At 38.0% G+C, this 20,746-nt stretch overlaps 1 protein-coding gene across 5 annotated transcripts in view; it reads left to right on the plus strand.

The window, feature by feature from the left end:
• PRLR (prolactin receptor) overlaps nt 1–18,889 on the plus strand; it is a 125,035-nt gene extending 106,146 nt beyond the window's left edge. For all 5 annotated transcript variants that reach the window (XM_032278972.1, XM_032278973.1, XM_032278974.1 and 2 more), the window contains 5 exons: nt 2,249–2,418; nt 4,359–4,500; nt 6,054–6,153; nt 6,650–6,719; nt 8,529–18,889. In XM_032278972.1, the coding sequence (XP_032134863.1) occupies nt 2,249–2,418; nt 4,359–4,500; nt 6,054–6,153; nt 6,650–6,719; nt 8,529–9,542 (1,496 nt within the window). In that variant the 3' untranslated portion in view covers nt 9,543–18,889. The remainder of the gene's footprint in view (nt 1–2,248; nt 2,419–4,358; nt 4,501–6,053; nt 6,154–6,649; nt 6,720–8,528) is intronic.
• The last annotated feature ends 1,857 nt before the right edge of the window (nt 18,890–20,746 follow it).

A 20,746-nucleotide genomic window follows, 5' to 3' on the forward strand; every position in this document is an offset into this window, starting at 1 on the left:
TATGGTACAGGGATTGATTTAAGGAAATAATAAATGAATAGAGAAAATGTCACTGACCAGCAGGACAAGCTAGCACCCCAGCACCTGGGTCTCAGGAAGGTACTCACAGGGGCTGTAGCCACAGGAGCCTACTAGAGTAAATGCCTTCTTCATTTTCTTTTTTTAAATTCTTACCAGCAGAAGCCACTTTATTTATTTTTATTGTGGTAAAAAACAAAAAACACAAATCCACCGTTTCAGCTATTTTATAGTATGAAATTGAATGGCATTAGTTTATTACAATATTGTACAACCATTACCATTGTCTAGTTCCATAACACGTTTGTCTCCCTCAATGGAAACTTCACATCCACTACTAAATACTTACTTCTCATTTCTCCCTTCCTTAACCCCTGCCAACCACTAATCTGCTGTCTGTTTCTGGGAGTTTGCCTCGTCTGAGTATTTCATATATACATGGAATCATAAAATATGTAACTATATCACATTTTTTTTCTTTTGAGATGGAGTTTCACTCTTGTCACCTAGGCTGGAGTGCAATGGCACAATCTCGACTAACTACAACCTCTGCCTCCTGGGTTCAAGCGATTCTCCTGCCTCAGCCTCCCAAGTAGCTGGAACTGCAGGAGTGCACCACCATGCCTGGCTAATTTTTTGTATTTTTAGTAGCGATGAGGTTTCACCACATTAGCCAGGCTAGTCTTGGACTCCTGACCTCAGGTGATCCTCCTACCTCAGCCTCCCAAAGTGCTGGGATTATAGGTGTGAGCCACCGTGCCTGGCCTCTACCACATTTATTATCTGTTCATCAACTGATGGACATTTAGATTTGTTCACTTTTGGCTATTATAAATAGTGCTGCTATGAAAATTTACATACAAGATTTTCTTAAACACCTGTTTTCAATTCTTTTGAATCTATATCTAGGAGTGGAATTGATGGGCAATATGGCAATTCCAAGTTTTGCTTTTTGAGAAACTTCCAGACTGTTTTCCACAGTGGCTGCACTGGTTTACATACCCACCAGCAATGTATGAGGGTTCCAATCTCTCCACATCCTCACCAACACTTGTTATGTTTCATTTTTCGAATTCTTGCCATGCTGATAGATGTGAAATGGTACCTTAATGAGGTTTTGATTTGCATTTCCCAGAAGGCTAATAACGTTGAGCATCTTTTCATGTGCTTCTTGGCCATTTGTCCCTCCTTGAATTTTGTATCCTATGCTCTTCACTCACCTCACTCACCTCAACCTAATCCCAGGCCTGCTCTCCAGCACCTGACATGAATGCAAAGTCTTACAACCATGGTAGAGTGAAATGGTAGAGGCCGCTTCCTCTAAGTCATATAGTTATGGGTTCAGATAACACTTTTACCAAATATGTGTCCTTTGGCGAGTAATTTTCCCTCTTCTAAGCCTGTTTCCTCCTCTGTAAAATGAATGGGTACAGCAATTCATGGACTAGTTAGAGGATTATAAAGCAGAGATAGTATTTTTTACAGTCACTGGCATGTAGTAAATACTCGAGAGACATTAGCTATTATTTTGCTAATGGGAATTCACTAAACATTTGTTGAATGAGTGACTGGGCCAATGGACTGTTATGAAATCACCGAAAGGATCATTGTCAAAAAGCTCAACCTCCATGTACATTTTAATAATTTAACATCCGGGAGAGTGGATCTCATTCACCACAGGGTGTAATGTGTATGTTGGTATAATGTGTATGTTGAATATAAGATGTAGTTGCTGAAACAAAAATGGAACCTATAAACCTGCTATCTACAAAGTTATGATTATGAATAGTTCATTCACAAAAACCGTGTGTCACTAAGGAGACTCTCACTCCCAGCTGAAGGAAATAAGCTATTTGAAATCTCTTCCCTATAGTCTTCCATGCCAACTCCCACTTTTGGAAACCCCAGCCCAGTTTTTATCACCTGGTCTCTGTCATCATTAAAATTATGGGGATAGCTATGAGACTCTAGCTGATGGAAAGCGAGAACAGGCAGAGAATGAAATCCCAGCTGCTTAATACTCTTACCACCTAAATCTCATCTGTATGCACAAATATGGTTGGTCACATACTAAGAGATAGAAGACCAGAATCCCTGGTCTTTGGGGGACTTATAGCACAGTGAGAAGAGTCAGATGATAAATAGAAAATGGAATTCCTGATAGAAAATGGTAAAGCCAAAGAAAACGTGCAAGCAGTGAGTATTATTGGACTTTGCTGTATTTCCACAGTTCAACCAGACCCTCCTTTGAATGTGGTTGTGGAAGTAAAACAGCCAGAAGACAAAAAACCCTATCTGTGGATTAAATGGTCTCCACCTACCCTGATTGACTTAAAAACTGGTTGGTTCACGCTCCTATACGAAATTCAATTAAAACCCGAGAATGCAGAGGAATGGGAGGTGAGTGATCCATATGCTTTTTGAAGGAACCGTGACCTTTGGCAAGGATAAAGCCCTCACAACTGAAAACAGGTTGTTCCTCCTAATCATTGGGTCACTGTGTTGGCCTCCAATGCAGTTATGACTTACCCATATGTGAAAAGTTCTTCTCCCCTCTATTGGGATTGATGGGGGTTCATTTTCACAGCTCTTCTCAGGCTAGATTCTTGCACTACAAAGACATTTGACCAGGTTTCCAAACTGCCTCTGTTAATACATTTTAGATCTAGACCCTCATGAGAGTACTTAAATTGCACCAGATAGGAGGGGGGAATCTCAGTCATAGTCAATGGCTGTGTTTTTATTTACTTTAAAATACTTCAACGAGGCCAGGTGCAGTGGCTAACACCCATAATCCCAATACTTTGGGAGGCTAAGGCAGGTGGATCATCTGAGGTCAGAAGTTCAAGACCAGCCTGGCCTACATGGGGAAACTCCATCCCTACTAAAAATACAAAAACTTAACTGGATGCCTGTAATTCCAGCTACTCGGGAGGCTGAGGCAGGAGAATTGCTTGAACTCAGGAGGTGGAGATTGCAGTGAGCCAAGATGGTGCTGTTGCACTCCTGCCTGGGCAACAAGAGTGAAACTTCGACTCAAAAAAAAAAAAAAAAAAAATGCTGTGCACAGTAGCTCATGCCTGTAATCTCAGCACTTTGGGAGGCTGAGGCAGGTGAATCACTTGAGGTCAGAAGTTTGAGCAGCCTGACCAACATGGCGAAAATCCATCTCTACCAAAAATACAAAAAATTAGCCAGGCACAGTGGTGGGTGCCTGTGATCCCAGCTACTCAGGAGGCTGAGGCAGGAGAATTGCTTGATCACAGAAGGTGGAGGTTTCAGTGAGCCAGGGTCCTGCCTGGGTGACAAGGCTGTCTCAAATAAATAAATACATAAAATAAAAATAAAGTACTTCAACCTAAAGAAATAAGTAAATTGCAGGCAGTACAATATTCCACCTTTACATACTTTAGTATATGCCTCTTTAAAAAAGGTACATTTCTGAACATAGCCAAAATAATAGGATCACACATAAGAACATTAATTAAAATTCCTTAATATCATTTAATCACCAGTCCCTAGTTTAATTCCTCCCAGTGTCTCCAAATATCTTTAACAGCTACTTTGTCCAAACCAGAATCCACTCATAGACCACACATTGTAACTGATTGTTATATCCCTTCAGTTTCAGTGCAATGGGAAGACTGGGCTACTTGTCCCATACCAAATGTATCCCACCTTCTACATTTCTCTGATCAGTTCTTTGTCAGGTCATTGAGCTAATTTCTCTATGTCTCCATTTCCTGTAACCAGACTTGATTAGATGTAGGCTGAACAATTTTTGCCAAGAATTGGCAAATTCAGAGGTGATATTATGTACTCTATATTGTATTTAATCAGATGTCAAAAACTATCTGGTTGACCCATTGTAAGTGATGCTAAAACTGGTCCCTGAATTGGGGAGATGTCACACTGATCCCTTGATTGTAAAGTCATGTTTAATTTGTATGCTACTACTTTACCATACATGAATGCCCAATTCTCTTTCACCTCGTGTCTTTAACACCAATTTATTATTGAATCAGTTATTTCATTAAGGTTTAAAAGCTAACAGTTCTTTATATTAACTAGTTGTTTTTCATAAAGTGGGAGGAATGCAGAATATTTGACTTTTCTGAAGTAGAGTCCCAAATGGAAAGATAGAAAACCTGTTAAATTTTTGTGTGAGCAATTTTAAGAGGAGGAAGAGATAGGGCTAAGACAGTGGAGCAGTGACAGCTGGGAATTCTCTGCATATGATTGTTCAGCTTAACTCCCCTGTAGTTTATGTTTTAGGGAAAAACTCTCTTTCTTCACAACAAATATCAGAAATGACTTCTGTTTTCCTTATTCTACCTTAGACCCATTTTGCTGGGCAGCAAACAGAGTTTAAGATTCTCAGCCTACATCCAGGACAGAAATATCTTGTCCAGGTTCGCTGCAAGCCAGACCATGGATACTGGAGCTCATGGAGTCCAGAATACTCCATTCAGATACCTACTGGTGAGCATCTTGGCTCTTTTTTGCTTATGTCCCTAAATATGTTTTAAATGGTACATTTGCGTATAGTAACTACTAATAGAGAAACATCTTTGAGCCTTAGCCAGAATAGAAAAGGTGAGTTTATAAACTTTCTGCCCAATACACAGATTTTGAAGAGCAGCATTGCTCCCTGGATTACTGCCAGTGGAGAACAGTTTTAGGATAAGGCTATAGACACAGGCCTGGTGTCTCAAGGGGCTTGATGGTCAGTCATTCTGCTCTCACCATCTGCCCCATTCCTATCATTTAGAGGATTTGGTCAAGGTCATCATCTAGTCCTTCCAGAATTTATAAGGCATTACCCTGTCTCAAAGGCATGAACCGATGTTCAGTCTCTGCTATGGATTATACTTCAGTCTCTTAGTGAAGACATGGGATATAAAACAGACAGCTCCAGCAAAGCATCTTAATTCAGTAACTTGTGTTCTATAAGGGAACAATCCATCTTGCATTTTTAAAATGCCTTATAGTTTACAAAGGCTGTACCTTGTTTGGTCCTCCCAACCCTCCCAGGTATTCAGAGAATATGATTATTGTTAAGAATTAAAAGTGAAGAGGCTGGGCATGGTGGCTCACGCCTATAATCCCAGGACTTTGGAAGGCCAAGGCAGGTAGAGGTCAGGAGTTCAAGACCAGTCTGGCCAACATGGTGAAACCCCATCTCTACTAAAAATGCAGAAAAAATTAGCCAGGCGTGGTGGTGTGCACCTGTGATCCCAGCCACTTGGGAGGTGGAGGCAGAGAAATTGCTTGAACCAGGGAGGTGGAGGTTGCAGTAAGCTGAGATCGTGCCACTGTGCTCCAACTTGGGTGACTGAGCAGGACAGCCTGAAAAAGAAAAGAAAAGAAAAGTGAAGAAACCAAACCTCAGCAAAGTTAGGGTCTTTCCCAGAACCACATGGCAAAGTCTAGCTCTTCTAACAACTTGCCTGACCAAAGTGTTGGGCTTTCATTGCCTTGGCATACTGGAAAGGGCACTGAACTGCAAATCAGGCATGCTTCTAGTCCAGTCCTGCCTCTTACTTAACAAAAGCACAGGATCTAGAGGCAGAAAGCCTGAGTTCAAATCCCAGCCTGCAACACTATAGTTATATGGCCATTGGTAACTCACTCTTAGAGTCTCAGTTTTCTTATCTTTTGTAACAAAGCAATGTAGGCAAAGAGCTTAACACCGTTGATGGCTTTTAGTAAGAACTTAATTAATGTTAGCTTTTATTATTATTACTACAAATGACCATGTGACCTTGGATTTCCTCTTTAAGGATCAATTAAAAGAATATGTGAAGGGATTTTTAAATTTGTAGAGTACTATAAAATTTATGCAACATATTAATATATTAATAATATTGGAAAGAAAATAGGCCTGTCATTGATGCTACTTCGGATTGCTGTTCAAATCAAAATATATATAGATGGAGGAAAACACTCTTGGGTTTAAGAGTTTCATTCATTAGGTTTGTTTGTTTTTAATGATGCTGTATGTGATCAAAGCTTTCTGACTGTTTGTTTTTTAGAGTTCACCATGAAAGATACAACCGTGTGGATCTCTGTGGCTGTTCTTTCTGCTGTCATCTGTTTGATTATTGTCTGGGCAGTGGCTTTGAAGGGCTATAGGTACTTCACTGTCTCTGAACTTCTTCTCTGCATCATGATAGTCAGGGATAATGGCAAAAAGAATAACACAAAGATGATAGAAACCTATAGATAATCCAAGCACCTCATTTTAGCCATCAGATGTAATGTTTTTGCCCATAAAAAAAAATCTTTTATCAGTGTTAGAAAAAGTAGAAAAAACATTTCAGGCTTATGTTCTTTCTATGAAACAAAGATTGATAGTTGTAAAACCATAAAAATCTGGCAAGAGTAGCTAAAATCAAAAGCAGCAAATAGTCCAAATAGTCCACTAACTTCAAAATCAGCCTCCTTAATTAGCTAGGGCTAATTTTAATATAGGACTCTGTAATTTTATTTTCATCATTGATTGTTTCATGTAGCTGTCAAACTCTAAGTCCTATCTCTACCACAGTGCATATAGCAGCTATTATACTAATCTTTTAAAAATTACAGTCAGAAATGAGTCATTTAGCCAATCTCATGAATTATTTTATAGCATGGTGACCTGCATCTTTCCGCCAGTTCCTGGGCCAAAAATAAAAGGATTTGATGCTCATCTGTTGGAGGTAAGGACAAGAGGCAAAAACTCCAGTGTGACTCACTGCTTTGCAATAACACTCTACACACGCACACACAGTCCCCATCAGTTCAGCCTGGTGGTTTCAGCCAGCCTTTTCAGGCTGTCTCTCCTGGTTGGCATGTGTGTTAACAAAAGATGTGTGAAGGATGAGGGTACTTACTTTCACACACTAAATGTCAGAGGGCAAGGAGAGAAAGTCAAGAAAACATGGAAACACATAGCAATGCTTGCTTGATTTATCAGGTTGACTCATAAGCATTAGAGAAAAACATGTTGTATAAATCATCAATTTAGAAAGAGGGTGAATATTTTGATTAATGCAAAACAAGGACCACCCCCTCCCCGATCATACATGGTAAAAGCTTCTACTTGAATGTTCTTTATGTAAAGCCATAGTAACAGAATATCCTATTGCCATGATCTCTCACTTTGGGTACTCAGTTGAGATCAGATCAATTCAGTGGGGCCATCTGTTTGCCAGGGCCCATTTAGGCTGATGAAAGAGGGAATTAAATGGTGAGTGTTTTGAATGAAAAGAGGGGTTAGAACATTTTAAATTTTTTCTCCAGGTTGAAATATATCGTTTCAGTTCGGCTTTTAAGCTTAACAATGATGTATATAAAAGCAACCAGCTGTACTTTAAAGGAAATACCACTTGACCCAGCTGCTCTGGGTCTGACAGTGTAAAAGTAGAAGTGACTCCCAGATAATATGGCTTGTCTGTGTTCACTTTGGTTGCAAATATCGGAGCAGGGACTAGAGCCCAGGCGTCCGGGTTCCTGATCCAGTGATCCTCCTCCACTATCCAGAGTAGCATTGACCTGATAGAACCAGCATGAATGCCTCAACAAACTAAATTAGCTGCTGTCCAGCCCACAGTTTAACATGCTAGCCACAGAGACTTAATGATAAAATAGTGACTTTTGTCTCAAAAAAATATATATTAGTATTCTTAATAATATTACCTCTAATCCTCAAAAGATCCCTCCCAGATGGATAGTATTAATATTACTTTCTACCTTTTAAAAATGGAGAGGCTGAGGTTCAGAGAACAGCTTGTCCAAAGTCACATACCCTACAATAAGTAATATAGCCAAGACCTAGGTCAGTACCTGACCCAAGCCAGATGATAAGAAAAAAGAGGGGCGAGTGAAAGGAGGAGGTGGGAGGAAACAGGAGGGGGAGAAGAAGGATAGAAGGAGAAAGAAGAATAACAAGAGATGGGAGAAAATATGGAATAGGGAGATAAAGGGGGAGAATAGAAGGAGGGAGAGGAAGAAGAGTAGAAGAAAACAGTGGTTTAGGAAAAGGAGAAGGGAAGGGGAAATAAGATGGAGAGAAGGAGGAGGAACCACAGAAGGAAAAGACAAGAACCCACTTACTATTGCCAGGTAATAGAATATCATAGAGGAAGTTAGGAGGCCAGAAACCGCACCTCTGCCAGTGGGCTGCAGTGTCAGATGCATCTGTGAGCACTGGGTTTAGAAGTTTCACAAACCTTTATTTTATAGTTATCTGTTTATTATTATATGTGTATATACTACTTGCCCACTAAACTCATTATTATTATTATTGCTTGGAGAGAGACTAAGTTAAATATCCTGAGTTGACTTAAAGAAAACTATCTGCTGAATAATATCCAGAAGGTGATTCTAGATGGCCTGGCACACAAATGTCTGAAGTTTGAGATCTTCCCACCTGCTTGTGGCAATGAACAGATACCACTTACCAGGGATGCTGATTTCAAATGTTCTGAAGCTAACAGCCAAATCTTCTTGTGCCTGTGTTTTCATAGAAGGGCAAGTCTGAAGAACTACTAAGCGCCCTGGGATGCCAAGACTTTCCTCCCACTTCTGACTATGAGGACTTGCTGGTGGAGTATTTAGAAGTAGATGACAGTGAGAATCAGCATCTAATGTCAGTCCATTCGAAAGAACACCCAAGTCAAGGTATGAAACCCACACACCTGGATCCTGACACTGACTCAGGCCGGGGGAGCTGTGACAGCCCCTCCCTTTTGTCTGAAAAGTGCGAGGAACCCCGGGCCAGTCCCTCCACATTCTGTGCTCCTGAGGTCATTGAGAAGCCAGAGAATCCTGAAACAACCCACACCTGGGACTCCCAGTGCAGAAGCATGGAAGGCAAAACCCCCTACTTTCATGCTGGTGGATCCAAATGTTCAACATGGCCCTTACCACAGCCCAGCCAACACAACCCCAGATCCTCTTACCACAACATTGCTGATGTGTGTGAGCTGGCCGTGGGCCCCGCAGGTGCACCAGCCACTCTGTTGGACAAAGCAGGCAAAGATGCTTTAAAGTCCTCTCAAATCAGTAAGGCCAGAGAGGAGGGAAAGGCAGCCCAGCAGAGGGAGGTAGAAAGTTTCCATTCTAAGACTGACAAAGACACGCACTGGATGCTGCCCCAGGAGAAAACCTCCTTTGGCTCCACTAAACCCTTGGATTATGTGGAGATTCACAAGATCAACAAAGATGGCGCACTATCATTGCTACCAAAACGGGGAAATAACACCAGCCAGCCTGAGAAGCCCAGGGATCCTGAGAACAGTAAGGAGTATGCCAAGGTGTCCAGGGTCATGGATAACAACATCCTGGTGTTGGTGCCGGATCCGCACACTAAAAACGTGGCCTGCTTTGAAGAATCAGCCAAAGAGGCCCCACCACCACTTGAACAGAATCAAGCTGAGAAAGGCCTGGCCGACTTCACCGAGACACCAAGCAACTGCAGGCTCCAGCTGGGTGGTTTGGATTACCTGGATCCCGCATGTTTTACACACTCCTTTCATTGATAGCTTGACTAATGGAATGATTGGTTAAAATGTGATTTTTCTTCAGGTAACACTACAGAGTACATGAAACGCTCAAGAATGTAATCGGACTGACACTACTAAAGCTCCCAGCTCCTTTCGTGCTCCATTTTCAAACACTTGCCTCTTTCTGCAACAGCTGATTCTAGAACAAATCATTCTGTTTCTTAAATGTGATTTGTAGATTTTCTCTTTGCTATTAGTTATAAAATTGTGTTTGATGAAATAAAAGCACACTGCTTAGTATTCTTGAGGGACAATGCCAATGGGTATATCCTCTGGAAAAGGCTTTCATGATTTGGCATGGGACAGATGGAAATGAAATTGTCAAAATTGTTTACCATAGAAAGATGACAAATAGGTGGAAAGTGCCTTGAAAATTGCTTTTGAAAAAACAATTATATAACCTTTACACTCCTCTTCCATTTTATTAGGATTATCCAAATATAACCATATAAAGAAAGAATACATTCCAGAACGAATTGTTTACATCAGTTCCTATACCTTACTGACACATTGCTGACATGCGAGTCAGAAACGATGCCTCCAGTTTTTTCTTAAAATAGTTTAAATATGTTAGGCATGGATTTTCTTCCCCTGAATTCTATTTTATTCTAAAGCCTCTTTAGAATATGGTTTGGAAATTAAAATTTTCTTACACAAGGGGCAAATGAATTTCATGTGAATCCTTTTAGGATGTTTTCCTGCTTCATTTCAGCATGACAGATAATTTATTATACACCCTAGTCTTTTCTTAGTGAAAAAAAAATCCCTAAATACTAACTTTAAAAGAAAACCACAGCAGGATGTTAATGTAATTACTGCCTTACTGTACATACAAATTCTACTTTAATATAAGCCCATAAGTTTAACAATGTATTTTTGAAGACTATTTTTCTATCACTTAGGTAAAATAAAAGACTATTTTCTATTTTCCCAGTACAGCTGTTTATGTATTCAGCAGGTACAGTATTTTTCTGCTCCAAGGTTATAATGTGTATTTACACTACATAGTAGTATATGCATTTCCTGTTTGTGGCGTAAAATGCCATACCAACCTAAAGCCCACTGTGAAATATAAAGTGAATGACAAAATTCCGTTTTCAACACAATATAGTATAGTTTACCTGATTGTTTTAATCTCCAGGACGCTTTAAGCAACAACTACCAACAACAACCACCTAGGGATTTAGAATTCTTCACAGACCAGAAATTATTTCTCCTTTGAGTTTAAGGCTCCTTTGGGACTCCTGCTCATCAATGGCTGAATCTTCCTAAAGCTACCATAAAAAGGGAGACTGATGATTTCTAACAGCTGTTTGAAAGAGAGAGGCTTTGTTTTTGTGAGAAATCTTGGACAGCAAAATAATATTTTTAAGCAAAGCCAGGAGTCAGTGTCTCTCTGAAGTAAATTCATCTGCAAAATCTTGGCAGACGCAGAAACAGAGCTCATATCAGAAGTGTCCAAATAAAAGTTCTAGGAAACTAGGTATTTGTAGAGCAATGGGCACAGTTCCAAAGGTCAGAGCACAGTAGTGAGATTTCCTAGTCAGTTCCAATGCCAGGCTTCCTGAAAGATGTCAAAGCTTGGATTTTCATTTTAAAGGACGCATCCATGACTCATCTAACACCCTCCCTCTCTTTTTCCCTTCACTTGATGGCAAATCTATTCTATATGTCCACTTACCAGCTGGACATAGAGAACTTGATCTCACCTCTGGGATTTAAATATTCCACCCCAACTCGCCCAGATTGATAGCATCTGGACTCAGAGGTCCCCCTCCTGTTAGAAAGTGAACACGTTGCCAGCGTTTTGGGAACGGCAAAAGCAATTGACATGAAGCTCTATTTTCCTAATATATAAACAATATCATGTGAGTAAGGGAAGCATGTGGGAAAGTTGTCCAAGCTCATTCAGTCCCCCAGATCCTCAATTCTTACACTGTCTGAGAACCAACTGCATAGGCATCACCTGGGCAGTGTTTGAAAATTCCATTTGTAGAATCTTAGGCCCTACCTCTAACCTAAAGAATCAGAATCTGCATTTTACTAAGATCCCCAAATGATTCAAGTGCACACTGAAGTTTGAGAATCACTGTTCTAGATAACCATTTCTACTAAAGGTTGTTTTAGTGCATAGAAACAATCCTCTTTTGGAAAAGACAGATCAAGTCTGTTTGACTTGCAGTGAACAACACTGCATGTACGATGGCAAAAAAAAAGAAACATATCAATGATTTAAGATTCACGTTATGCTGAATCTTCTGTGAATTCACATAAAAGAATGACATGCAAAAGTACACATATGTTCTGAAAGACCAAGGAACATATTCTACCTTGAGAAGCATTGACCAAAGATGGTTACCCTCAAAGCCAATCAGACTAAATCTTTCCTAACATAATATATTCTTCTCTAAGAATATAGAAGATATATGTCAGTCACTCTTATAGTTTGAAAACCTAAACATAAAAGTAGTCTGCTTTTGACATATAATTTTGTATAATACATATGAACAAATGTTACAGCTAAGGAATTAAATCCCTAAAAAATACCAATTAGCCACTCATTAAGTCAAAACTTTAATTCTGTGATCAATTAGCAAGCTATATGAATTAAGGTTTTTTGTGGTCTAACAAGAATTTTTCTGTGGTCTATCAAGGAGATAGCTGTTCACATGGAAGGATACATAGGGGGCAGAGGATGATCAAGAGACCTAGATTCTGATCTTAACTGCTTTGCCTTGGAGAGATTAATTCCGCTCTCTAAGCCTGTTTCCTCTGAAGATGTTGGACCAAATAATCTCTAAGGTCCTTTGTAACTGACTCCTTGATTCCATAACTCACTGAATGTTTTTCTGCAAAGATAATTCCAACCAATGCCTTCTAACTTAATTAACCTAACAAAAAATTGCTCTTCATCACAGAAATACAAAGTAATCTTCAGTGATGTGCTCCTTATACTTTGCTTTCTAAATCATCACTTCCACTTGATCTTAATATATTGCACTGCATTTTATAAGTGATACGTGTGCAGAATCATATTCAAATATTATGTGCAAATATATGTGTAGAAAGAAGAGGCATTTTAAAAAGGCATGAGATTGAAAAGAGACATATTGAATGAGGCATTAAGCTTTAGGAAAATGATCTTTTACTGAATCAAGTCATGCTCATTCCTTGCTGAATCCAACAGCCCCAAATTCCTTTTCTTATATCTAGCTGTTAATTATTTTTCTCTCATCATCCGAGATTAACAACCATTGCACAGTTGGCTTAAGGATCCTTACACTCTGAGTTATAAAAAGTTGCATTTTTATAAACAAAAATGTAAATAATCAAGTTTTAAGGCACATGGAAACTGAATCTAGTCAGTGGGTGATTTGTGTAGCTTACAACCCAAATAGCAAAATGTTCCAATTCATTCTAACAGATATGTATAAGCACAAGTTAGTATCAGCCATGCCAGATATTAACAGACCCTACATTTATTAGCTGTTTAACAGACTCTACATTTTCCTAAGTGCCTAAAACCAATCCTGGTAGTCACTTAAGTGCAAAAGGCTCGTTTTAACTGGCTTGGTCCAAAGGAGTCAATCCTTTACTGCCTGTACAAGATCTGGACAGTTTTGCTCTTTGTCTCGTGATGTGCCAGCTGAATGTGAAAAGCCTGTGAGTGATTGAGCAACCAGGCGCCCCTGCATTCCAAGGAGCAGTTTGGCTCTGGGGAAACTCTGACTTTCTCTTTCCTGAAGTGTCCACCACTGCCCATCATTTGCAGAAAGACTTGGCCCTGCCTTTAGCAACTTCCCTATCTCCTTAGAGTAGACAAGAAAGAAACAGATTTGTGCACATTTTACAAAGTGCCTTCCTCTAGTTTTTTTTTTTTAAGTTTTCATTTTGCAAGGAAAAATGTGTTGATTAGAAAGTAGCATTTGCCTTTATAGGGATATATAAAGAGAGAGATAGATATACAGATATATGAATGAATGGAGAGATGAGAAGAAGCCAGAAAGGGCACAACAAAATGGTCTAAGGGCCAACCAGCAAATGTTCAGTGAATGTTTATGTTTTTTTTAATTGAATCAACACAGAGCTATTGTGAATGTGTGACTTACTTTGCCTGATAAGAAATTGAGTCTGACTGTGATTTTGGGATAAACCTGCCACCCTGTGATTTAAGACTCTCCATACTAAAACATACTGATACATTTTTGAATGTCATTGGCTCACATGCCTAAACCTGAAGAGAACAATGCCTGCACATTGGAACTTTGCACATAGACGGAAAAATATAAATAACTTTGAATTACCATCCCAAGTGTTGCTAACATAGATGTGCCATTGACGAAAGTCTCACGTGTACTTGAGTGAACAAATTTCGTTTTCTACCTTTTTGTCTCAAGCACAATAATGCTGCCACTAAGACAGTGACTGAGCACTCGATGTCCAAGACTAAATCGCATCACCACCACTAAGCAGATGTAAGTCCCTGGATGAGTCTTTTAAACTCTGGCCATTAGGTTCCTTACTTGTTAAATAGGTGGGTTGGCCTAAAAGGTTTCTAAGACCTCTGTCAGTTCTGTCTTTGATTCTCATTATCTAGGTAAAATCCAGGGTTTCAGGTCAAAGTCCTAAGTGCAGTGGAAGAAAGCCTTGCCGACATGCCCTTGGCCTGAAGCCATGAACACGTGAGACTGTGTAACAATATTTAACAGAAAAACAGAGATCTGTTCCTCCAAGTCAGATTGATATAACATCTTTGCTTTTCCTTTTTCTTCCAAGCTTTACATATTTGTAGGGTTTTTACTCCTTCTCCAGAGCCTACTATTTTTCCTCAGAGTAGCAACCATAGAATCCACAAGAAATGAAATTATTCATAAGCAATGACTTTGGCACTACAAAAGACTGAGTCAGAGTTTAAATCAGTTCCACAGATCTCCAAGCCCAAGTTGAGGATCATAAGTATACCCCATTTAAAGATTTGCATGCTTAGAGACTAAGCCCATGTTCATTAATTATTTAGTTAATTCAAAGGCCATTTATAAATCCATGCCCAGCCTGAGCAACATAGTAAGACCCAGTCTTTACAAAAATTTTTAAAATTCCAGCCATAGTGACCCATACCTGTAGTCCTAGCCACTTGGGAAGCTGAGGCCAGAGGATTGCTTGAGCCCAGGAGGTTGAGGCTGCAGTGAACCGTGATTGTGTCACTGCACTTCAGCCTTAAAGAGCAAGACCTTGTCTCAATAAATAAATAAATCTAAGCTATGTTGATGACTAGATACTGGAGGTCTTAAGGGAAAGCTTTAAAAATACAGAGTGATTGCTTCAGAGAAATCCTATTTATAATTATGATCTGAACTTATTCTATGATTAGCAAATATATCATCCAAAAATACAACAGGAGTTCTCACCCCAGACTTTTATTTTGCAGGATGGTGACTTTTGGTCTGGCAACCTCATGACACCCATTTCAATAAAAGGAAAAGGACAATAAAATAGGAGATAGGAAGTTTCCAGAGATTTGGGCATCTCAGGATTCCATGAAATGCTGAGACTAACCCACTAAATCCAATTTTTATTGGACATGGTAAATCTAAATCTGTTCAGTGTTTTGAGTTTATGTCTAAGAGAGGTACATAATTCACAACACTATAATGCTGGTGGCTGTTTTGTCCACACCAATTCCTTTGATTTAACGCTCTGATTTCAATTTAGAAAATATTGAGACATGCAAAGTCTCAAAATAGGAAAAACCTATTCTGTTTATAAGATGTGGTCAATAAATAGACCACAGATAATCTCAATTAACATTCTACTTGCTGCCGATTAAAAAGAAAAAAACTTCAGCAACTGAAGTAGGAATATAAAAAACAAACTTTAATAGTTATGGTCAAATTATGCTTCACTTGGATAAAACTCAAAATGTAGTCTGAGGTTTTTTTGTGCACATTTTGCAAATCCTGGGGGAAACATCTTTTTATCATGTTATCTGAAAAACTGTATGGCAAAGATACCTCTGAAAAACAATTTGTTTTATAAAATTCCTGAAAAGACAATTTTGAATTTTTAAAATTAACTACTTCCCCTTTGTGTCCTAATGTCCTTCCTTCAAAGCTGCTTATAGTTTAGAAATGAAAGGTGTCACGTCTCATGCTTTGATTGCTTTTCAGTGGCATGTTTGATATATTTGCCAAGTGGCATTTCTGACTTTACAGTAACTGTTACATTATTTTGTACTATATTGCTTTATGTGGTTCTAAAATAGTTTACACCACATTGAAATATGTAATCCTCATGTTGTGAAACTCATCATGTAATACAAATGAAAATCATTACTTAATAACGTACAATCTATTCGTATGTAATTTCAATATGATTGTGTCTATGACTGTAAAACAAACTGAAAAAATATGTAATATATTTCTGTTGAAACCATGAATGTACTAATTTTTTTCTCAATCTTTGTCTAGAAGCAGGATTCTATGTCATTCATTGTACAGCTGCTCTGGGGTATTACACGTTTAAAGTACAATCCAACAGTTGTTTAAAAGTCAGCCTCTTGGCTTTGTTTCATGTGACTGCTGATGCCTCATGAGTGTTCTTTGCATAATGAGGCTTGCTTTTGTGCTTCATCATTCATTGTAAATAATTGAAGAGTCTCATTGGAAACCAAAACAATCTAGAACCAGCCTGTTGGGTGACTGTGTCTTCTGTAAGCCATATTGAAGTGAAGCTATATGTAACAGCCTAAGATTCCATATTTTCAAAGCTAGCACTACCTCTGCTTTTCCTCTTTCCCTAGAAAATGCCAAGCAAAATTCCCCAACACTAAGTGAGACATTAGAAGTCACTGTTATAATTAAATTGCTGGGGTTGTTTTTGTTTTGGCTTTTTTACACCTTCTAAGTCACCATTTTGCAGGCTTATGCAAGTTTCTGAATAACCATTCTTACATTTTTACATTTTATAAAAACTGGCTGCAAGAGGCTGCACAAGCATGTGTAGTAAGTCATCAGATGAAAAACCCACAGAACAGTAGGCTGCAGGTTTTTTCCTAACTGTAAGTCACCTTCTAGTTGTCCAAAGCCATGATAATGATGTCTCTTACAAATTGACTTCTGTAACCCCCCTAGAAATAACTCTCTTCCTTATTTGATTTTAGCCATCGAACATAGTATGATATAGGAAAAGTCAGCCATTTACCAGGAATAATCTTGTTTTGATTTTAAAAACTCATTTATATATGTAATTATTGTAATGTCTATTTTTTAGACTTAATTATAGAAGATTATAGTCATCTGATTTGTTATTTTGCATTTTTCATTCTGTAAATCTTTGCTTATGGCACATTGTGCTGTCTGTTTTCCATGGTCTTATTCATTTGTCTCCTTCTATTCTGAGGGAACGACATGAGTAGTTAAATCTTTGTCAATAGTATGGGATATAACGCTAGTGTTATTATCGTAACATCTTCATTTTTACTGCATGCCAAAAACAGTGCTTGCCAAACAAAAATCTTAGACATCCCAATACAATATGTTCATTATATTCCTATTCACATAATTATTGAAAATACCCAGCTCAGTGCCTGGCTCAATAAATGTTTAATTCCCTTACCTACGCTTGCTCTATTTTTTTATTTGAAATGGAGATGAGCAAAATAATGTAAGCATGGTCGAAGCAATTTTTTGGACATTTCTTGCTGCTAAAAGATCTATAATCAGGACATTGTTTATGTAAGTTGGACAAAAAAAAATTCTTCCTCTTTATGTCCACCCTTCCATATGATTGCAAGACAAAATTTCCCTCCTTTACCTCATCCCTGTAACGTGGGAGGCTGAGAAAAATGAGGGGAGATGGAACCAGATACAAGGAGATTCAATAAGAGAAGCTTATTTAAATATTGTGAAATAAAGAAAGAGCCAAACCATTTTTTAAAGTGGGGAATCCTTTTGAACAGTTATTATTTATCCATATTATTAACGCCTTTTCTGACAAAATTCTTCAGATGAAGTGTAAATGGATAATCTTTTACTTTTAATGGATCTAGACCTAGAAAATTTTGCTTACTGTTCATGTTTGTACTGCAGAATTGTGAAATGGTGTGTGGTTTTGCTTTACAAGTTCTTCTCTGCTTCCTCTTAATTCTCTAATGCCATGTCTTACAGAATAATGAGAAATTTCTTTCTTACTTGAGTATCACGCTCTAAAAACTTGGCTTCAGTCAAAGAAATGCTAGCTTTCCTGTGCTTATATTGAAGCCAACTGCCTTGAATTCTTGGGCCCTCTTATATTTTTAAGGTACAAAATTTGAAATCTTAGTCACTAGTCACAAGATGCATACAATTAATGATGAGCTGGAGGAGTAATATGTAGCTAATTTTTCAAAAGTATTGAATGTACTTTCCCAACAGAAAACAGAAATTAAATATTGCCACATTTTGCCGGAATCCCATCTGAAACCTTAACCTTGTCAGATTTCCTACAACTTACTAATCAAGTTTTATACATTCTAAATCTCCCCAGTTTTGGGGGGTCTGGAAGATGCAACTTCCATTTCCATAGAAATTTGCAAATCTTGGGGTAAGGGAGCAGTGGGGGTACTAGGGAGAAGGGTAAAATATAGGATTATTGAAAAGTCCCCAAGAGGGACCTTCCTGACCAGAATATGCAGATAATTCCTGCTGGCTTTAACCTTTGAAAGTCCCTTGAAACCATCCAGATGAAACTGAGCCTGTTTTTTGATATTGTCAGATGTATTCTACTTTGAAGTTTCCAGCACCTAAACTGGAATTCTTTTATTTACATCCCCTCCACTGTCCCCCACACCACCCCTCAATTCCTGCTGCCCCTGCTAATGTTAAGCATTTTTCTCCTGTTATGATCAGGTTCACATTAAAACAGATACTTACAAACTGACTTGAAGCACAGATACTTTTATGAATGTGATAAAATATTTTCTTGAGAAAAGGAAAGAGGACGTCAAATAAAACACCGTGTGGATGTTGATTAGTGAACATTGGTGTAAGAAAAAGGAGCTCAGGAATTTTTATTACTGTATTTATAAACGAATTTGAAAGAATTTGTAAATGCCACTGGTACATTTTTAAGGTGACACATTTGCTCCTTATAACGTTATTAAAAATTATAGGGTAAGCTTAAATGATGTTTGCCAGTAGTTTTACTTTACATAATCAATATTGATATTGTTGCTGAACTATGTGACTTTATGATGCATTTTTCAGTCCTTTTTCAGAGAAAATGCTTTTGCAATGGTAGCAATGTTTAGTTTAAATTGACTTAATAAATTATTACCTGAGCAATGATTTTTGGAGGGTCTTTATATATGTATGTGAAACATGCATTACATGAAAAATGTAACTTGAGACAAGTTTTTTTTCTTTGCCACAATGAAACCCATCAGAATCTATTTTTTAAAAGAAGGTGAGGAAACTGCATTTTAACTCTGTAAATATAGTATGCAGACACATGCTGAAACATTTATCTTAGGACACTCATCCATAGCATTTTTTTTCAGGCACAAATTTCTGTGCTCATCTTTGAACACCTCTGATTTTATTTTCCTACTTATTCTAAATCAAAATGGAACACACATTCCCCCAGGCTTTATTCATCTGCCAGACTTGAGCCTTGAAAATGCAAGCAGGCTTGGAAGCACTCAGAAGTTTCTTGGAACTTCTCCTGGGAACAACCAAGAACAATCTAAAGGAAAGTTTCCAAACCTGAGATTCAATCAACTTTCCCAAGTTTCCAAACCTGAGATATGATCAACTTTCATTTAACAAGCCACAAATCTCAGGGCCAAAGGTTCATGGTTTCTTTTGATCTTGTTTTCCTGCCTCAAATTATCCAATATCTTTGCTTAAAACCAGCTGTGATTTCATCATCCGTTTGTGATCTTTTTATTGCATAAAATATTTCACAAGTACTTGAAAAATATATAGAAAAACATAACAAAGATCATTTACCCACATCTAAATCTTATCAATTTTCATATTTTGGCTTGTCCTTTTTTTAATTTAACACAGATTCATTTAACATTACAAATACCATCATTTATATCCCTCAACAACCAAATTATCTCTCTTCAATGGTAACCACAATCCTAAAGTTATTATATATCCTTCCCTGCTATTTTTGCAATGCATTTATCTCATATCTATCTATTCCTAAATAATATGAGCAATTACTTTGGTATTTATGAGTTTGCATAAAAAATAGCAGATATCATTATGCACTTCGATTATTTTTCATTCAGCTTTGGGTTTTTGAGATACAAATAGCTCCAGCTGCTCAGCTGTATACATCTATACAATCTACTAAGCTCCTATTTATCAACATTTAATTTTCACTGCTTTATGTATACAACTGCTGTAGTTGTATACTTACAATGTATTAGTCTCCCTATTTATCAACATTTAACTTTCATTTAACTTTCATTTAACAGTTGTGTGTATACCACTGTTATAGTTGTACACATATATACAATTTATTAATCTCCCTATTTAGCAACATTTTATTTTCACTGTCATAAATGACGATGCAATGAGCATTCTTATGCCAGTCCCATCGGAATATGTGCAAAAGTTTCTCCAAAATATACACCTAGAGGTATTTATGGTTGGGTCATATAAAATGCATATCTTAACATTTCCTAGATTCCGACAAATTGCTTCCTGTCTAAAGTAGTTTTACTGATGTGTACCCTTGCCATCAGTGTAGTGGTTTCCATTTCTCTTCATCTTCATTATTACCTGATGCTTTCAGATGTTTAATTTTTGACAATTCAGTGAGCATAAAATGAGGTTGTTATTTTCCTTTTTATTTCCCTCATGAACCCATTTGTATCTGAGTAACTCAGGCTTTTCCTGCTTATCTTTTATGCCATCTTTGTCATCTTCCGAGTGTCTACATATACCCAAATCTTAGTCCAGGCTTCTCTAGCCCATTTTCCTGTGTATCTCTTCCTGCCCTGGCACTCCTCTGTTTTATTACCATATTTTACACAATGTCTTGTTATCTGGTAAGTTAATTCCCACACCACCATACCCTTCCTCAAAATTGTGCTGGCTATTCTTGGCCATTTACTCATCATATGAATTATGAGTGAGCCGATCGAGTCTCCTAAGGAAATTGTGTTGGGAACTAGATTGAATTTATGT

The sequence above is a fragment of the Sapajus apella genome, unplaced genomic scaffold (genome assembly GCF_009761245.1).
Source record: "Sapajus apella isolate SASKATOON/1434 unplaced genomic scaffold, GSC_monkey_1.0 scaffold11, whole genome shotgun sequence".
Taxonomy (NCBI): domain Eukaryota; kingdom Metazoa; phylum Chordata; class Mammalia; order Primates; family Cebidae; genus Sapajus; species Sapajus apella.